The 19,714-nt window shown below is 36.6% G+C and overlaps 1 protein-coding gene across 10 annotated transcripts in view; it reads left to right on the plus strand.

Moving 5' to 3' along the window:
- The window catches only part of LOC139779301 (uncharacterized), a 100,178-nt gene that overhangs the window by 38,233 nt on the left and 42,231 nt on the right, over positions 1-19,714 (plus strand). For 2 of the 10 annotated variants that reach the window (XM_071717625.1, XM_071717621.1), the window contains exon 1: positions 11,237-13,773. The exons of 2 other annotated variants lie outside the window; for them this stretch is intronic. In XM_071717625.1, the coding sequence (XP_071573726.1) occupies positions 13,034-13,773 (740 nt within the window). In that variant the 5' untranslated portion in view covers positions 11,237-13,033. Of the gene's footprint in view, positions 1-11,236; positions 13,774-19,714 lie in introns of those variants that run through there. 6 more of the 10 variants (XM_071717624.1, XM_071717626.1, XM_071717618.1 and 3 more) reach the window with 5 other exon arrangements.

The following is a 19,714-nucleotide window of genomic DNA, read 5'->3' on the forward strand; positions in this document are numbered from 1 at the left end:
TAGAACTATATACAATATATTCAGAACGCTAATAAAAAATGATTGTTTATCGAAAATAGGGGGCTGCGTGAAGTTAGCCTCCCGCCCTATAACTTTGAATCGCATTTTCATGCCTTTATAATGCTAGAACTATTTCTTACAACTGTCGAGAACTCTGGAATTATCGGAAATCTACACAGAACTCTAAAAAAAGTTAATTTTTTAAATAATGGGGGACAACTTTACAGGAGTAAAGAAAGCCAATGACGTCAAATCTGGTGAGTACGATAACCAAGAGATCGGTCTACTTCTTTCTATCCATTTGTTAGGAAAATTTTTATAAATAGGTCACTCTTTATACTAAACTTCAGTAAATTCTAACATTTATTACAGATTAATTTTATCGTATGTAAAAGGAAATTATGAAAGCTTATAGTGCATGAGGATTTTATAATCCCTGTATGATTATAGCTTAGCGATATCGACAGCGAGATACTATTGTTGATTATTATTACGCAGCCGTTGAGTTCAAATATTTATTTAATTCGATCCGGATGTTAAAGATATAATAAAGGTAAATTTTAATCAACAATTAGCGCGCGACGACGTTCGATTTGTGTTTAATTAATTAACAGAGCGGTTGGGGAAAAAGATCGTTGCGACAGATGTGATTCCTCCTTGAAATCCAGCGTTTATAATTGTTGCAAATTACATTTAATTACTAATCAAATTCCCATCAGCGTGTCATTAATTGGACCAAAATTGGGTATTCTTGTCGGGCTATCTTGCTGCATGCGTGAAAAGTCGTTGGCGAAAGTTTACTGTACGGTACGAGTAATTATAACGGTCAATTTGAATTATGTTTTAATTAGTTCGTAGCACAATAATTAACTCGAGTTTAGATTGTACCTCATGCGATGGTATGTGCAATATGCGGTACGCTTATTACGTTTTCCTGATGATATAGTGTTTGTGCCGGATACTGTGTCAACTTTCCTAATGAAAAATATTTGCCTATTATGTTATTTATTGTCATTTGATCAAATATCTGTAATTTAAACGATAAATTAATTGAAAACTGCTGGTTTTTAAAACATATAAGAATTTAATTAGTTAAAGGAAAATAATTATACACAGTAAAAAAATTTGTGTTAAATATAACATAAATCACATGTCCCAAATGGTCCACTCAAATTTTTGTGTTAATTCAACATAATGTGAATATGTCAAATTATGACACAAATATTATGTTTATAATTTAACACAAAATAAAGAAAAGTTTGATGATATGTGAACGAAAATTTTATGTACAACAGACATTTGTATGATGTTAAATATAAATAAAAAGGCTATTTTTTTAACAAAACTACATTATTTTTATGTTAATCTTACGATTAAATATAAAATGTGTTATTTTAACATTTGGATTTACTTAAATATAAATTTAACACAAAAAAAATCAGATAACATAATCAAAATTAGTTAAATTAACACATAAGTATGTTACATTTTTAACACAAAAACTTTAACAAGGTCCATTTTTAACAAAAATACACAAAATTTTTTGCTGTGTATTAACCTCTTTTCATTGATTACTGAAAAACTTCTGATAACTCGGCATTCTTGAAAGAGGAATTACTTTAGTTTTGACAAGCATAATATTGCTTTTTTGTATATTATATCCCTCGAAAACTGAAAACATTCAACTTTTATGTATTTAGAAAGCTTAAAAAGAAAGGTTTATTTATTGCCTGTCTCGGTCTTTATATAGAGCGACCTTACTAACTAATCTCTGTTCTAACGTTCTTTAAGTTTGCGCGAGGATAATTTCACCGTGGCTTAGAAAGTAAGATATCGCAATTACGATTTTGTGACGAGACACATTGCCGATCGGTATAATTATGCGCTGGAAATCGAAATCCGTGAAAGACAAAATGACCAGCGAGGCATTTACAATGGAAGTAAATCATGTCGGCATTAAAATCGTATGAAACAATCGACGCAGTCGGTTCATCAATTGCGCAAAGTAATAATAAATAATGTGGTAGGATTCGATTGTGGTTATACGCAAAGTACGAACGCCAAGCATTCGTCTGGTATAGGCTGTGGTTAGAATACTTTATGAAATATTCTGTGATCAGCATACATATTACTATTGGGAGCTTGAAGAGGCGGTGACATAAATTGAAATCCTAGACAGGTACATGCATGTCAAATAATGTTTTTCTCGAGTGCGATGGCATCGAAGCGAAAAATAAAAAAATTTTTCCTTATATAAAAATTTGAGGTCATTATGTCGTACAATACGCCACTCAATATTTGGAAAAAAAAATTCATAATTTTAAATGCAATTTTGTGAAATTTAAACTTTAAAATAAAATACCAATTTTCTTTGGTGCATGACAAGCATAATGAGAGAAATCAGCAATAATCCCGAATATATTACCCCAATGGATTGTCGGTTCATTACACAAGTAAGATAAATTGGAGACACAAATCGCGTACGCGAGTAAAAATAGTCTATTGGCGTCTAGTAACTTTCTACGATTAGTGCGCGTGATAAATCACAATAAAAAAATATTGCTTTTCAAATATTGCTCCAGGCAAAACGTGCTGGAGAGCTTGCAATTGTTCCTGTTAGATTAATTATCAGTAATATACGCGCAATAAAAGAATTGCTGAGGTAGTCATCATTAAAAGATAACATCTAGATTCTATATTGAGATTATAACTATATTGAGTTTTTAAATTCTAAGAAAGGGATTTACTAAGAATTATATTATATTAAGACGCACTGAGTGAGTCCCTGCTATTTTAAGAACATGTTAGAACTTATCAGAACTTATCATGATAAGAAACTTTGCGATTATGTACAACTATATCTTGCTAAAATATATATAATAAATATATAATAAAATTACTAAAAAATATAATTGTAAATATCGCTGATAGAAGATGATTGAAAATATAAATCGATATGTAAAAAACCGCCCTTGAAGACATCGATTTCATTAAGATTAAACTTATTAATGTCTGCGATGCGATAGCTAATATAATTGTAGCAACAAGTAATAACCCTGAAAATTGATCACGAGTAGGAACTTTTTTTTCTAATTTGTCCATCATTTGGCTCGCAGATTCACTAACGAATATCATGTTGAGAACGATTACAAGGTCTTGTTGGATGTTTTTATTATGCAACATTAATGTACACCTTTCATACTTTTGTGACGCCGGTCGCCATTAATATTCCTCAGCAGGTGTCGCGTGGAATGTCAGGCGGAAAACGACGCTGCTCGGTGCAGGCTTTCTCAAGCTGCTGCTCGCGACGCGTCTTCTTTGTCTTCATCTCGCTATCGACTGCGCAAGGACTCTTGATAATCCGAATGAAGAGTCGAAATCTCAGGGAAGTAGACAACAAATCACGTTCGCGCGAAGGTGAACAAATAGCCGCCGTAAAGACGACGATTTTGTCGTTCGTGCATTCCAAAGAGCGCGTCACTCGCGGAACATCTTATTGTTATAGTGGAACATTCGAATAAGTGTCGGTCGATATTTACAAGTGGCTTTCCATTATGTGTAGTGATATCATGGCAGAATGACGCGTCATTTTGCGTGATGAATCTAAATAAACGTTTCGATCTATTAAAGATGAATGTTCGTGTTGAAGTCGTGGCCACAATACGTTGTTTTTGCCATATTTTTTATCTTACGAATTATTAATTTTTAATTTTTATCGTGTAATAAGCTTTGAAATATTCTTTTTATACAATAATCTTCAGGCAAAAAATATACCTGATATCTATTAAATATATGGGAGAACGAGATCTCGGGGAGTAAAATAATATTGCTTATTTTTTGTAACTTTATTCTATGAGACACAACCAGTACAATAGTAATTAATACACTTAGTCGATGGTATAGGTAGTAAATGATTTTTCTTGAACAACTATATATATGGAGGGGTTAAAGCCATAGTGGTGTAAGTCACTTTTTTAAACCCATCGAGTTAAGTTCATAGATGCAGTCTACACATGCAGATATGTTGAAAAAAGAAGAAAAAAAAAGTGGTCAAAAAAATTGACTTACATCACTATGGCTTTAACCCCTCCATATATACGTACGAGCATGACTGCTTTGAAAGTGGATTTTAGATATTCGATTATTCGAATTACTGAAGCACAGTTATTGATACCGCGCGCGACGAATAATTTAGTGATTGATCGGCGAAACAATTTCAGATAGCTTTTTATCGGTCGGCGATTTTCTAGTGTATATAGAGTACAACGTGTATATAGACACTGTTTTTTAATCGCGCGACTCTAATTGATTGCAATCAATATAATTGCTTTGTTGAATGTATATTGATCTATCGCATCTCGTCTTTTCTCTCTCTCTCTCTCTCTCTCTCTTTCTTCTGCTGTATCGATATTAACGATTAAAATTGATATACAATTCCAATTTTATTTTCATTTTGATGTTGCAGATATGCGAGAGTTAAATTAAAGAATTAAATTATCGGTAACGCTGGTACGTGATCTCCAAAAACGTTCCGCCGAATATGCACCGGTGAAAAAGGATACCCGATGACTAATGCAATATAAAGTTTATATCAGTATTATAATTAAATTCGAACGCGCCGATCGCAAACACTAGATTTCGCAGAATCACAAAAACCGTTGGAAAAGCATCCTCTTTATCCGATTCCATACGCTCGCGCGGATTTTCGAGATGGAAGTTTATAATTCCGCCGGGTCGTAAATCGCCGTTTTACGACGAGATGCACCAAACAGATACGCTACGAGTTTCGCCGAGCTTTTTTTTATTCTGTCTGAGTTCACGAAGGTCTTCCCAATAATATCGTCAGGCTGACATTTTATATGCATAATCATAACGGAGGACGCGATTTTTACGTTTCTCTCATTTTCCGTTATCTCTGGAATGCATTTCTTTAATCTGTTGATATAATTCGACAGATAACACAAAAATATTTATTTCTTATATGATTACCCAAAAAAGAATTTGTATACTATTCTATGTCCAAAATTTGTGATAAAATTAGTGATCTTGCTTAGGAGTTATGTTTTTTTTTATTATTGAAATCTGTGATAATTCCTATGATTGCTGGAAGTTTCATCGTAAATTCAATTTTTTTGGAAAATATTAAATTTTATGTCTAGTCTGAACAAATTTAAGTACACACAGTAAAAAATAAAACGTAATTTTAACATTTTTTACATGTCCCAGAAAGTCGACACTCTAAATTTTAAGTTAAAATGATTCATTCATCGTGTGTTACTTGTTGACAAATTAGAAATGTTAGTTAATTAACACTATACTTTACATTTATATTTGTTCTTTTGACTTTATTTTTCAAGTTATATTAACACATGATATTAATTATTTTACTTTATATTATGCGAACATGACAAACTAATGGTTTATTTTACTTGAATTATGTGTAATAGAAATATTTAATTTTAGTAAATTTAATTATTTTGTATGTCAACGTTTACGATTATTTGAAAATTTACTTCAACTTTTATTTACGTGTTAAAATAACTTTAAGACGTGTTGATTGTTTGAAATAATTGTGTTAAAAGAATTCAAAATAATATTTAAGTTTTAAATGACATACATAAAGTGTTAAGTTATCACGTTGACATAAATGTAACACATGAAAATGTTAAGAAAATAATAACATAGCTGTTGCATGTTAATTTTACATTGAAATAATAATCAAATCTTGGTAACACAAGAAAATTTTAACATATGGACCGCTATGTACACACGATATTTTTTACTGTGCAACGAGTTTAATTCGAGTTACCCGAGATATTGAATTAAATCTTCTTTTCCAAGTTTGTATTTCGCGTGGTTGGAAGGGTTAACAAAATGATCAATTTGTCTTCGTCGTTTTGTACGATTTTGACGGCGTCTTCTTTTGTATTCGAGCGTTCGTTGCGCAGATGATCACGTAGGAGAGCTGCACAATTCGCCTTTTCCGAGTCGCTGCTCCAATTTGTAGAACGGAGAACGCGAACGTAATGTATTACGAATGGAAAAACAAGAGACTTATCGCGACGCCCGAATTATTCTCATGACTAATCGGCTGAAATTGGCACGTGACGCCGTTGCTTCCAGGAAATCTGACATACCTGATTTATATATTGCTTTTTAATTCGGTCAGATATCAATCTTCACCAAGGACGCATCTGTTGCTTGTGCTTCTTGATCGATATGGTGATTGCACCGATATGGTAATTAAACAAGAAAAGTTTGAATAAAGAAAGAGGAATTTTATTCAATTTATGGTCTATAATGCGAAAATGTGGGTAATTTGTCAACATTTTATTTCGTGTAGAATATGATACTTATAATTCTTCTAAATGCTAGAGCGCTTTGTTACAATCGAAATATATTATTTAGATCAATAACTGTCTCTTTTTAAAAAACCTTCAGAGTACAACTATCAAGAATGTGGATCAAAATAATTGTTTCGATTCTAAACGATTTTATATCAATAATATCGATGAAAAGTTCTTAGTTTAAATGAAAAGGAACCGGGTTTGCTCTCATTATATCGCAAAAGAAGAGAGTTAGTCCCGTTTATGATTTCGGTAGCCATGCCGTAAACCTGTTTCACGACATGTAAATCCAACGACAAATACACGTCTGATAAAGTATACTCGGTTAATGAGGTTCAGCTCTTTAACGTGCGAAATTATTCCACCACTTTTCCGAGTAGTGTCTCAGTGAGTACATTGAGTAAAGATAACATCTGAGTTTTTTATTAGATTTTACTAGACCTGATTAAACTTGAGTCATCACTAATTTTTCTAAAATCTGATATAATCTTTTAATGGTTGTGCAATTATCATAAATCAAATATTTTACATAATTGTATAATTTACTTAATCTCAAGAAAATTTTATTTTAACGGAATTTTAATTTCTGATACTTTACAGGCTTAGAAAGAATTTTCAAACTATTTAATAATAAACGTTAAAAATCACGATAAATTATGAAAGGATTTTTGTCCTAGATTTAAATAAGACATCTATAACCGTCCAAGATATTTATGTACCTAACGTTCGCTGCGCATTTCTTGTGTACAAAACATTAATTAATATACTGTGTACACTAATTATAATATTTTACGTGGAGAAAACTCGACCAAATTAAATAAGGTTTATACTTATAAACTGAGCTTCTCCATGAGGGATTTGTTTGAAAATACTTTTCAAGCAAATTTTGTTTGAAAATAATTTTCAAGCCGTCGCGAGTTTACCTCGCGCTTTCGCACGCGCACGGCGCGCGCGGCGATCGATCGTCAGGCGTGGGAATGTCACTGCGCGATCAGCTGTCTAACTGCAAGGCCGCCACGAGGAGAGACGCTTACACCCGTTTCCACGACATTTCCGGCCCTGTCGCTCGCTCGTCGAGACGAAGTTTCCGTCGTATGTCCGCGCATTTTCCTAACGAAGAGACTTTTCGATTAACGAGGGAGGCGGATGGATGTCCAGCATCGGTGCAAACAATTGGTCTATTTGGCCGCGTATCCAATTACGAAATTGGCAACGATGAAAATACCGAGCCCGGGCTCTTAATTCGATTCAGCCAATTAGAGCCCTTCCGCCGTCCCGCTCTTGTGATGGCTGGAATACGCTTCTTGCCTCTCGCTCGTCGAGAAAATTTCTGCAGCAAACAACGTCGCTCTTTGTTCCGTCCAAGATAATGTCCCTCTTGCGCCCGGCAAGCATTTCCGAAGCGCTGCATGTGCAAACTGCTACCGAAAGTCGATTAATAAAGTTTCTCTTTTAGATTCTTTCTCGAAAACAGATTCGAGTCGTAATTATAAAACTTGAGTAAAAAATACAGCATATACGATGTAATGGAGGTACAGCGAACTCTTGGTTTCACGAGAGGATCTTTGCAAATTGTTTCTTCACTGTACAATTGACAATTTAATCTAATAAATAAAAGTTGTTTGCTTATATATATATATAAAGTTTATTTCTCATGATATCCGACAGAAGTTACATCAAAGTTTTTTTTAATTAGTCCAGTGGAAAACAGTTAATTTGCGGAACCGTACTTTTACCGTAATTTCTCTTTCTTGCCCTATTTAATTTAATTGTTATAAAACAAAAAGCAAACAAAAGGGGATGCTGTGTCTTGACGATACGAGCGTAAAGTATAGAGTGTAAAGTCAACCTACCAAACCTACCAACATTAATATCTACATATATTACAGTTAGTAATTTCTTAAGAGAAATTATAAGATATTTACTTACATTACACACTAAGATATTTATTTACATTAAATTTTTAATAATGAAATATTGATTTAATAAAAAATATATATAGCGCAATATCAACAAAATAATATGATTTTAATATAACTAGGGATGTGCGATTTTGCGGTATATCGCTAGCACTGCGTTTTTTTCTTGCATCGGATATGCAATTTGATTTTTAATCGCAAAATTGCACGGGATGCAAATGCCTGCGATTTAAAATTGCAAATATAGGTCAAAATCGCATTGTAATGAAGTATTTATTCATTAAATATTTATATAAGAAAATGGTAAAACAAAATAATTTTAATGTTATAAACTATAAACGTATGTTTGGTTCCGATTAATATAAGTACGCTTAATTTTAACACTAGACATGATTTAACCAATCTGTTTAAAATTTGTTCCTCTTTATTAATTCGTAAAAGTTTTTATCATAATTTTGTATCATAAACGTAATTTTGAATCACGTGTTATTTTATATTGCAAACACTATTTTAAATTCCCCCCGTTATATATGATTTTAAATTTCACGATTTGAAACGATCAAAATGTATAATGAAATTTTCAAAAGTCGTAAAATTTGAAATTACATAATATAACGGGGGAAATTTAAAATAGTATTTGTCATATAAAATGACACGTGATTCAAAATTGCGTTTATGATACAAAATTACGCACAATTCAAAATATAAGATAAAAATTGAAATGCGATATATATCGCATTCACTGATGCGATTCTTAAGGAAGATCGCAATAGCGATACACAATTTTGAAAATCGCATATCTCTAAATATCAAAACAAAGATCAAAACATAAAATAATAAAATAATAAAATCATTTGATGAGGTGTAAATAAAGATGGAAAATAATATTTGTGTGTTTGTGTGTGCGTGCTTAGGTGCACGTTCATTTATTTACAACTCATGAGAACTATTGGCGTGGGTCGCATCGCAGGATGCAGCAGCCCCAAGTAAATCTAACAATAAGTAAGTAAATATTGGACAAACAAGCGGGTGTGGTCATTCTCTTGTTGGTCCAGAATCGGGTCAAGATCACGCGAGGCGCCAAGATGTATGGCGATCACCGGAAAAAATATCTCGCGGCCGATCGTGAATTAAACGGCAGCCTGATACCGCGCGAATTGCGTAATCAATTTCAAGTGGCTGCTTGAGCGCGCGATATCTAGAAATATCGGGGCACTCGAACGTCGATACCCGGATGCGATCGAGATTCTTGGAATATATTTTTCTATTTTTCTTCTCGATTTTCTATGCCTTCAAATGGCAGTATATGTCGCAATTAGCTGATGTGTCATTTAATACAATCTTTTTCACTTTAATTGTTTATCTTTCGAATGAGTTATACATTATTGTTTATCTCTCTGCTCGTCTTACTTTTATATAGATACATCGTGAGTTTTGCAATTATCATCATTGTTATCAATTCTTATCATCCCCTGGAGATAATAAAAATTTGTATATTAACATGTGATGACAGCGCATCTTAAGTTGTTATCGTAAAAATATTATAGCAAATATGTTTATTTCAGTGATATCTATTTAACCGTCGTACCTTCAATTTAAAACTGAAGCGAGAGAAAGCATGTCTCTTTAAACTTGCAAAGTTGTTATGTTGTAAAGATATCGTAAATGATGCAATCACATATCGCTTTTTTTTCAGAAATCAGTGATATTTCTCGCGCAACAATAATTTCAACGAACTTATCGATATACCTTGTTAGTGGTTGATCATCGTTGTTATCTTTTTATCTCGGTTTATCGTTCTCAGATGGATTACTATCAAATTGATTAACTCAATTATAGATTACCTCGTTAAAGTTTGCGACGTGATTTTAAAACTCTCAATACAAGTTTAAGACCATTTAAAAAGATTACAAAAAAAAAAAACACAATAGTAAGAGTCGTATATAACCACACTAGAAACGTTAAAAAAGATTGATGATCTATCTGTAGATATTATCAGGAATTAATTTACTTGGTTAATCTATTCATTTGTTCATTTTATGTTTAATCATAAAAATAAACAGTATTTCAAAATATTTTTGATTAAGCACAGACTCTGACCGATAATTATACCTCCCTACATTGTTCTATAAAAAAATTTCTCATATTTTTTTCTTTGTTTTAAAATTTATATTAATTTATAGATGATGTTATGCAGAAGTTAACCACGTGTTTTCAAATAATGAGTTACACACATGACGGCATTGTCTGGGCCGTCGTAGTTTATTTTAAACTTAAAAGAATTTATTAAGCAGTTTATTTCACACTTAATTTACTCAAGTTATTATTACTCGACGAGTCCACTAATTTTTGTATAACATACTCGTTCCATTATAAGCGCGGAAAACAAGCAAGTTTGCAAAGCAATTGAATTTTTTAGCGTCTAGTGTCTTTCTAAAAGCGCAATAGCTAAAAGCTTTGTTTATATCGCACATTTAGCATTAAATGACCGTATGTATCTAAACTTAAATTAACGTTGCTCGCGGCCTTCGCGAGAAAAGAGATAAATCCTAAAATAGGCACGTTTATCGTTAAAACGTGACGTGTTAATGCTCCAACGCTTCAAACGCTCACCCCATATACCCGTGAAAGATGTCCAAGGAACGTTTATAAAATTTGGACGACCGCGCTTTCTGACGTTTTTATGAAATTTTTAAAAAATAGCCGCAAATGTGTCTGACTCGGGATCAAAGGATCCCATAAACGAGCGGCCGTGATCGTAATACAGGTTTCCTCTCTGGTCCCGAGTCCCGAGACGAGAATCAGGATCTGCCAGATATCTCTCGTGCGTATCCTTTCGGTATACGCGTTCGTCGCGACTCGGGGTGGGGGATGCGCCGCGAAAGAGAGAGACAGTCCGCGCGCGAGGCGGGCAATGCGGCACGCGTATAAATACAAGCGGTCGCGTTCGCTCGCGCTTAGTTGCTACGATATCCGATTCACGTGCCGGTTGTTGTTGATCGAGCGCGCGCCTCGATCCACGCTCGCAAAGTCTCCCGACGCTCTCCCGTGTTATTCTGTATACGCTTTCGACGCGTTATCGTGTGCGTAGCGTAAGTGCGTGTGTCCGTTCCGATAACGAGAGCGAGTCGAAGGAGAAGATAAAAAGAACGCGTGCGAAGAAGAGCGGCTCTTCTTCGCGAAGAAGGCGCGTTTTAATCGCGCGTGTGTTCGGAGAGAAGAGCGTAAAAGGAAAGGGGGATTTATTTATATAATCAAGAAGCTAACGGGGTGAGAAGAAGGGAAAAGGGGGTTCGATAGGGAAGGGTCTTCCGAGGGATCTTATGCCTGCCCTCAGGAAGATCGTCCTCGCGCTGTTGTCACCGAGCGTGATGCGAGACAACAACCAAGTCTCGTCCCTGCCGCCCTCGGCAGGCAAGGGTTGATCGGAGCACAGACGGAGCAATCTTGAGAAGCGTCGGATCGAGAAACGAAAATTCGCTCGATAGAAAAATTCGATGCGGCCCTTTGTTTTCGAAAAACCAAGCGAAACTCGTTGACGGCCGATCGGATCGCTGAATGTTTAAAAACGGGAGCGTTTCGCATCAGGTATACGTATAGAGGAGTAAATAAAAAAAAAATATACATATAAATAAACGCGGATCTCTCTCCAGTTGGGTCAACGATCGCGCGGATCCCGACGTGTTCTCCTCTCCACGGGCGTATCCGCCGACCGGAGCACATACACGCACACGCCGCGGCGTACTACTCCTACGTGGTAGCACGCGTTGGTTTCACGAGACTGACCGCGTCGACGGCGTCGTCGGCGTCAGGAGTGAAAAGGCGGTCGACCGTTCGGCTGCTTTCACCGGCGAGCCGCGCCGGTGGAATAATGCCGCCGATCGCGCTTTAACGCTCCGTCGCGTCGCCCGTGCCGTCTAATCTTCGTGAAAAATGACGGCCGCTCGTCATCGATAACTATCACCGGAGCAAGATTCTTCTGCGAGAGGCGAAAAGCCCGTCGAGGTTGGCGCGACCGGCGAGAAATCGCGCGGATCTTACGTGGTAGACGAACTGGAGCGTCCGATATACACGACGAGCTAAATCCGCGAGCATCGCGAGAGCCTATTCCCTCTACGGCGCTTTGGAGTACGCGGACTAATACTATAGCCTATAGCGTAACCTTCAACGGCCGCGCCGGTGTATAATATTAAACAGACAGCGGCGAAAGATCGTGGCCGACTCTCGCGGCGCGCGTCTTCGCTCGCGGATACTTGGAATCTCGGTAAATACTCAATCTACCGTGGATATCTAATCGTGAATAACGTCGTAATTCCTAACGGCTTTGTCCGCTATAAATTACTCGGTCAACGCCTTCGAGACGACCTTCCGTCGTGTGTACGTTCAGTTATCTCGTAGGACCAGCGAATACATTTTGTATCCCAGCCCGACCCTCGACGATCCTTCCTGCCAAGACATTAACGACTTCGCAGAAGAGAGCGACCCGTCCGATCCAATTATCCTCCGATCTTCAACGGCCTTGCCGCTGTGAGACGTTATGTTAACCCGACGTTAGCGGTATCCAGCAGGGAACCGAACGATCTTTCACGACGGTGTCCTCGGCGGTATAGCGAGTAAATAGAGAGAAGTTAATCTGGACGCGAGCTGACCCCCAGTGACCTCGATATAAGATACTAACTCGACATTTTTCTGACGCTCTCCGGCGCGATGCGCAATACCCGACTGTGAACCGTTCGTCATACGGACGACGTGGCCGTTCCGATTAGCATGGAAACAGCCAAGATGTACATCAGCGAGCCGCAGAACGGTCATACGACCACCAAGTACGCCTCGACCAACTCCATCCCGGCGATGATGGATCAGGAGTCGTCGCTGGCGAGGATCCTCGGCGCCGTCGGGAAGCAGCGCGAGAACGCGGCGATTCTGCGCGACAAGACTCGCCGGCACAGCGTACTGGAGGATCTGAAGGCACGGCGGGACAGCCTCTTCCAGAGGGTCCGTAGGGCCAGCGTGTTCGAGGAGAAGGAGAATAGCGCCAAGGACAATACCAAGGACAATACCAAGGACAATACCAAGGACAATACCAAGGACAATACCAAGGACAATACCAAGGACAATACCAAGGACAGTACCAAGGATAGCGTCAAGAACGACGTGAAAGATAGCGGCGCGAAGGAGAAGCCGAAGGACAAGAGGAGGAGCAGCAGCGACAGTAACAATGGCAGGAGAGGCTCGGTGTTCTACGTGTCCGAGGATCTGCTGGAGGAGAATCGGGACGTATTGGGGAACGAGGACCGCGACTACTTGGCCCAGGAGGCCAAGAAGGGCCGCCGTAAGTCCTGGCATCCGCTCGCGAAGCCGCCCAAGCTGGATCGCAAGAGGAGGAAGGGCGTGTCCGGCATTCCCGCGCAGTCCGGCAGCACGGAGGGACTTGATTCGCAACCGAGTTACACTCGGCAGAAGAGACCGTCCTGGTGGAACATTTTCGTACCGGACTCGGTCGTCAGGTATTTATTGCGATTGTTTTTACAAATTCGAGTGCCATGCCGCGCACGAACGTGAGTTACCCGTTGTTTTGCGAATGATCACGTACCCATTGCAGCAATCTCTGAGTGAGTCCAGTGAAATTTTAATTTTAAAAGACTAATTAAGGTAAGCGAGAAATGAGACGTGTAAATTTTTAGAAAAATCTTATCGAAATTCAACTAACTGCAGAATGAATCGTTTATAAATTAAGTGCTATGAATATATTGTACTTTCGATACAACGTACCCTCGATAACATTGAGCGTCGAATAAAAGAAAGAAGGAATTCGCGATGCGATGGAGAACATAAATTTCCATATAATTCGTTTTATATTTATGTCGCTTAATTATTTGGTAAATAAATTTCACTGTTAATCTTTTCGAGCGATTTATTCGCACATCAATTGCAATTAATAATCATTAAGCGACCGATGCTTGGCGATAAAGACCGGAGTCGTAAAAAACATGTCTCGCACTGTTCGAAAAAAACTCGCGCGATGAAATACAAGTTAGCGATACTTTAAAACGCCATAATGACCGGTACGTGCGATAATCCCAAATATTAATGCCCAATTCACGGTGACTTTCACAATGATATATTCACATGTGTGTTTCTGGTTGGCCTCCAATGTACACGGGCGAAAATGACGATTAAGATAGCGATGCAGTCCGGATGTTCAATTAATTTTATATAATTTCCAATAATTCGATGAAAATTACTCCTTCCACGAATTTCGACGAATACGATTTCATGTCGCGTAATTTTAAACCTTTTTGATATTATAATCAATTTGTATAAATTTCAGATGCCATAATATGCAGTTAATAATATCGCACTTAATGAATGATTTTAAATTACCATCGCATGCATATAAATAGCTCGCGAAGGCAGCTGTTTATATAATTAAATTATATCGTTATCAACAATCTTTTATCGTTGTGCGTTGATATATAAGCACCCGACTCGTGAACTCGATTTTCAGTGAAAAATCGCGAATAAACGCGGCGTTGAAGTCTCATAATCTGGGATCAGGAAATCTTTTGTCGTTCACCAGACGAGGGAACATTATTTCAGATAACAGTTCTTTGTAACGGTCGCAGCATTTTGCGAAAATAACGATAATTTGCAACCGATACGGCGCAGAAAGCGCGTATAAAGGAGATTCCAAAAGTATCGATAAAAATAATGTTAACCGGAAGGCAAAGAGTCATAAAGTCTTTTTTTAGCTCAAACGGTTGAATCTTACCGAGACTTTATTTAAGATATTTAAGTACAAATATTTAAAAGCGGTTTTTTACGTAAAACACTGACAGAGGAGACTAGACAAAGAACTTATTTGTTCTATGTTTAGGGTGAAAAAATATTGTCGGTGAAAACAGCGGGTATTTCGAATGGAAGACACGACGGGGAAATTAAATGCGGAAATAAAAATAAATAGAATTATCAAGGGCCCGATTTAGTTGAAGATTAAATTCTGGGCGTCATCCTGTTTTCACAGTATTCCAGCTGGAAGTAATGTGACATTTTTATTTCGAAGAAAATGGAATTTTCGATACTTTAATATTTCCCCGAACAATGTCGCCGGGAACGTTTTATGAAAGTTCCTCGTTGCCTCGCAATCTCGCGATTTCTCTACGAAAGACTTATATTCGCGGAAGTCACCGCGAAAAATCAGCGTGTTTGCCCCTTCACAATTTGCCATAAAATCTACCCAAGCTGGCGGAACCGGACGATCATTCCGATGGACATGCTTAGTCAATAATCGAAAATAGAAAGTTTCAACTTTAATTGCGTTACATAATTCACATACGACTGAGATTTCCCGAGTTGTCAAAATCACGAAAAATAGATACTATCTGGAAAAATAGACTTCGTATCGTTCGTTGAGTAAATTACAAAATTTCTTTCAAGCGGTGTAAACCACTATTTTTAAACAGGGAATTAATCTGAGTTGATTTTTCTTACAATTTGAATTTCATGCGATACCTTTCTGCTGTTATAGGAAAAGGAATTTAACTGTTATTATCTTAAGATCCTCTATCTTTTTTTAATTATAACACAGTTATGTATTAATTAAAAAAAACAAACTGACCGTAAATGGTCTTTTCTCTAAATTGATTGTATTTATATCGGTCTGATTTCACTTATTATTATTAAAAAACAAATTTATTGTCCAGAGGCGTTATGGAAATTTGCTATTTAATGAAATCGTGCATTCATAGCATAGATATTTTGCATTTTTACTTTTGCACATGGCATATTTACACTCATGCTATGAATTGTGTATTTACGTCTGTAAGGAAACGTTAAAGCCTAGAAGCAAAATGTTTTACTTTTTTCGAAAATTATATATATGTATATATACAATTCCTAATACATATAGTTTTCTTTCTGTACATCAAAACCGGAAATATTACTTAGGTTTGAATCTTCCATCACCTCGTGTCTTATTGTTAGATTGTCAACACTACGCATCTACGTTGTTAGCATTCGTCTGATACCGATGTTTGCATTATTTAATCAACGTAACTTGCTGATAACTTTTGTCATATGTCATATATCTCGTGCGATTCATTACAAATCTCGTTGTCAACGCTATCGTTGTTAACATTAATGGCAAAAGAAATTGGCTTGAACTTCGAAAAGTTGATCGGCCTTTTCAATATTATTAAATTTGTTTTGTAATCGTAATTTATAAACAATTAATGCTAAGTAATCACAATCGCTCTATATATAGAAAAATTATTTTTATTTCTAATAGTATAATAATCTACATAACTTTTTAATCTTTCAAAATTATTCTTTATCAAATACACTAATAACTAAAATGTAAAAAATTAGCTAAAAGATTATCTAGAATATTTAAAATATACCTACATATTGCTCGAAGGGTTGAGTACTTATATCACTATATTATCCTGGAAACAAAGGAACGTTAATCTCGACGCAATCGTTCAACGCGTTTTTCTTTCTTCATGTCATTTCTTGCGCGAATGGAACTCGAGCGTTTCGCGTTCCGAAAAATTTTGGCTCGTCAAGACAGATTACTCGGAACGGAGATACAGGCGAGCCTCTTTGTGACTCGCGCAAACCGGTCGCGAGATCTTAAAATAGCCCTGTCTGTCATTCGGTGTTTTTTTTCTTTCGCGGTCCCCCCCCCCCTCTTCACTTTTCTCCTTCTTTCAGGTACAAGTTTTATCAAGTATCAATACTTTTCACTAATATGCATGTTTCTGATATATATTTGAATAAAAATGCGATTGCTATACCAAGAGACAATGGCCTCAGAACTGGTTTCAGAATATTTTGGATGTTATGTTATTTTCAACGAAGAAGCTAAAGACTACGTAATATAAACATATATTCTGTTTGTTTTGGAATATATATTATAAAATATAATTTTATCTAGATTTCAATCCTAGAGTATTTTAATTAAACCTATCGAAACATTCCATCGTAATAAGAACAACTTAATCGGACATTTTATTTTGAGAATTAAATAATGTGATTTTGTGACACGCGGTTGTAAATTATTTCTCGAGAAATATCTACGGCACGTGTAGTTAAAAGCGTTACAAGTGCATCGCATAGCAATTATTCGTGTAGCAATTATTTGTATACAAAAGCGCATATAATATGTAGAACCTTGAAGGCAGATGTTACATCTGGATTCAAGTACACGGCGACCTTACATAATTCGCGAGCCTCCTCCACCGCATTTTATCGACCGACACGAAATTACTGGGTGACATATTCCGTCCGTATTTATAGGAAAGATTTTGCATAATCGTGTTTGCACGGCTATTACTTTCCTTTAGCATCTTCAGACGTGTTGCGACAGTTGTGCATTTTACTCGACGACCTTATTGCGCCTTAGCCACGCATTATGCAAACTAGGACAACGATTATTGTCACTGGAAGTATCGTTGTTCACTTCTGATGAAGCGAGAATGAGAATACGCTTGAATAAGAATATGTGATGCTTTGTGGAACTTTTGTAAAATCTTGACGGAAAATTTTTCTGATGACATTTTCAAAACGATATTTCTTCAAATCGCAACTGGAAAGCATCTTTACGCAACTTTGCATAAGAAAATTTTAACGTAAAATGTAACTGAAATGAGATCTTGTCAACTTAAACTTGCTAAAGTTTATTTCAGATTAACGGAAGGAGATCATTTTGTTATCTACTTGTCTTTTTTTTATATCCATTTCTATCAATGCAGATCAACTTTAATTTTGATTTAACTTACTTTTTATCCTTTTCTAATTCTTAGAACTAGAAAAAGATAAAAAGTAAAACATAAAAAAAGAGATTCAAGTTAATCTTTATTGGTTGAGATGGATATTAGTCTAATTTAGCCCGGTAAAAATATGCGAAAAATTTGTGTTATTAGTACTTTAATTTATCATAGAGAGAAAGAATTCTGGTTTTAATTACAATTTTACAAATAGTTAATTTACAACTGTACATTCTAAAATTCAAATTAAAATACGCCTACAAAACCCTCTCTCTCTCTCTCTCTCTCTCTGTCTCTCTCTCAACTTTTTCTTTTAATATTTCTTTACAACTTATAGTTTGAATGATTCTCTGTTGACGAACAGACAAGTACTTGACAATACTATCTAAACAGTTATCCCATCTACCGTGGGACTCCATCGTCTTCAGGCACGCAAGGTGTGTCCTTATCCGCCGGTCGCTTGCGTAAAGTGCGTGCGACTGACAAGTTGAGACGGGACAGCGTCGTTACGCTCTGATTCCGCCATTTCTGATCATTCCGACGTCTTTTATGGCGCACCGAGCAAGTACAAGGCATCCAATAGCGATTTAAACCGCGGCGGCTTCTCATTCCGGCTATCTACCTCTGTTTTTTTCTTCTTATTCGTATAGCGTTGCGAATCGCACATACGCGATTTACGCTTTATAAAGCGTAACACATCCTGAGCAGATTAAACTTTCCACACGGAAGTTATATTTCGACCGTAAACGTTTCGTGATGTTTTATGAACTGAATCACGTATTATCTCAATACGTTTCAGTAATCACCTTACGATAATCAAATCTAATATATGTTCATCACATCTTCAAGTGTTTAATTTTTGATAATATTTCGCGGAACAACGCTATTCTGGGGAAAAAAAAGACGGATAAGCAACCCACTTTGGGGCCCATGATTAATACTCTCTAAATCTGAATCAGTGACTATTCACTGATTCAGATTTAGAGAGTAATCAAATTATTTGGATCGTAACCCTAATAAACCCCGCGTATCTAAAAATCGTAATTATAGCTATTCTATCTATTTCAAAGATTTTTAAGTTATACACTAGTCAATTCTCTCAATTAGTTCTGTCGATATTCAGTTACGCAAAGATAATTTTCACTTAAGGGGCACTAACCAAAATGTTAAGTTGCTTAACTGCAAGAAAACCGGTCAAAATTTCTCCCAGGGTACAAAATAGTTTTCGAATACAGATGATTATGGCAATAACTCTTGTTTTGCAAAATCATTTGCAAACATTTCGCAGAACTAAAATATTTCAACGGCAGATAAACACTGTGTATACATCGTAGGTAGCGTCGGTAGCGATACAGTAAAACAGTTCTACAATTTCGACGACAATTTCCGGAGGTTTTTCCCCGAGTTAGTGCCGAGATGAACACGCGCGCGCGCGCGCGCACCGGAGAAAGAATAGATCCACGCGAGACAAAATTGTTACCGGTGCCCGTAATAAACTACAAATTATCTTTCTCAGAGGAATTGGAAATTCAGGTCAGAGCGCCGCAATGTTGCAGGAGCGCGGAAGTAAAGTCGCTCCTAAGCACCACGCGCCGCTTAATCGTTCAGTGAGAGAAAGAGCTCCTCGCGCACTCGCGTTTAAACTTCATAATGACGTACGCATCTTAGAACGAGCGTATTC

This window comes from Temnothorax nylanderi, unplaced genomic scaffold (assembly GCF_030848795.1).
Source record: "Temnothorax nylanderi isolate EJ_2023f unplaced genomic scaffold, tnyl_v1.0 TNYL_tig0218_pilon, whole genome shotgun sequence".
In the NCBI taxonomy this organism is placed as follows: domain Eukaryota; kingdom Metazoa; phylum Arthropoda; class Insecta; order Hymenoptera; family Formicidae; genus Temnothorax; species Temnothorax nylanderi.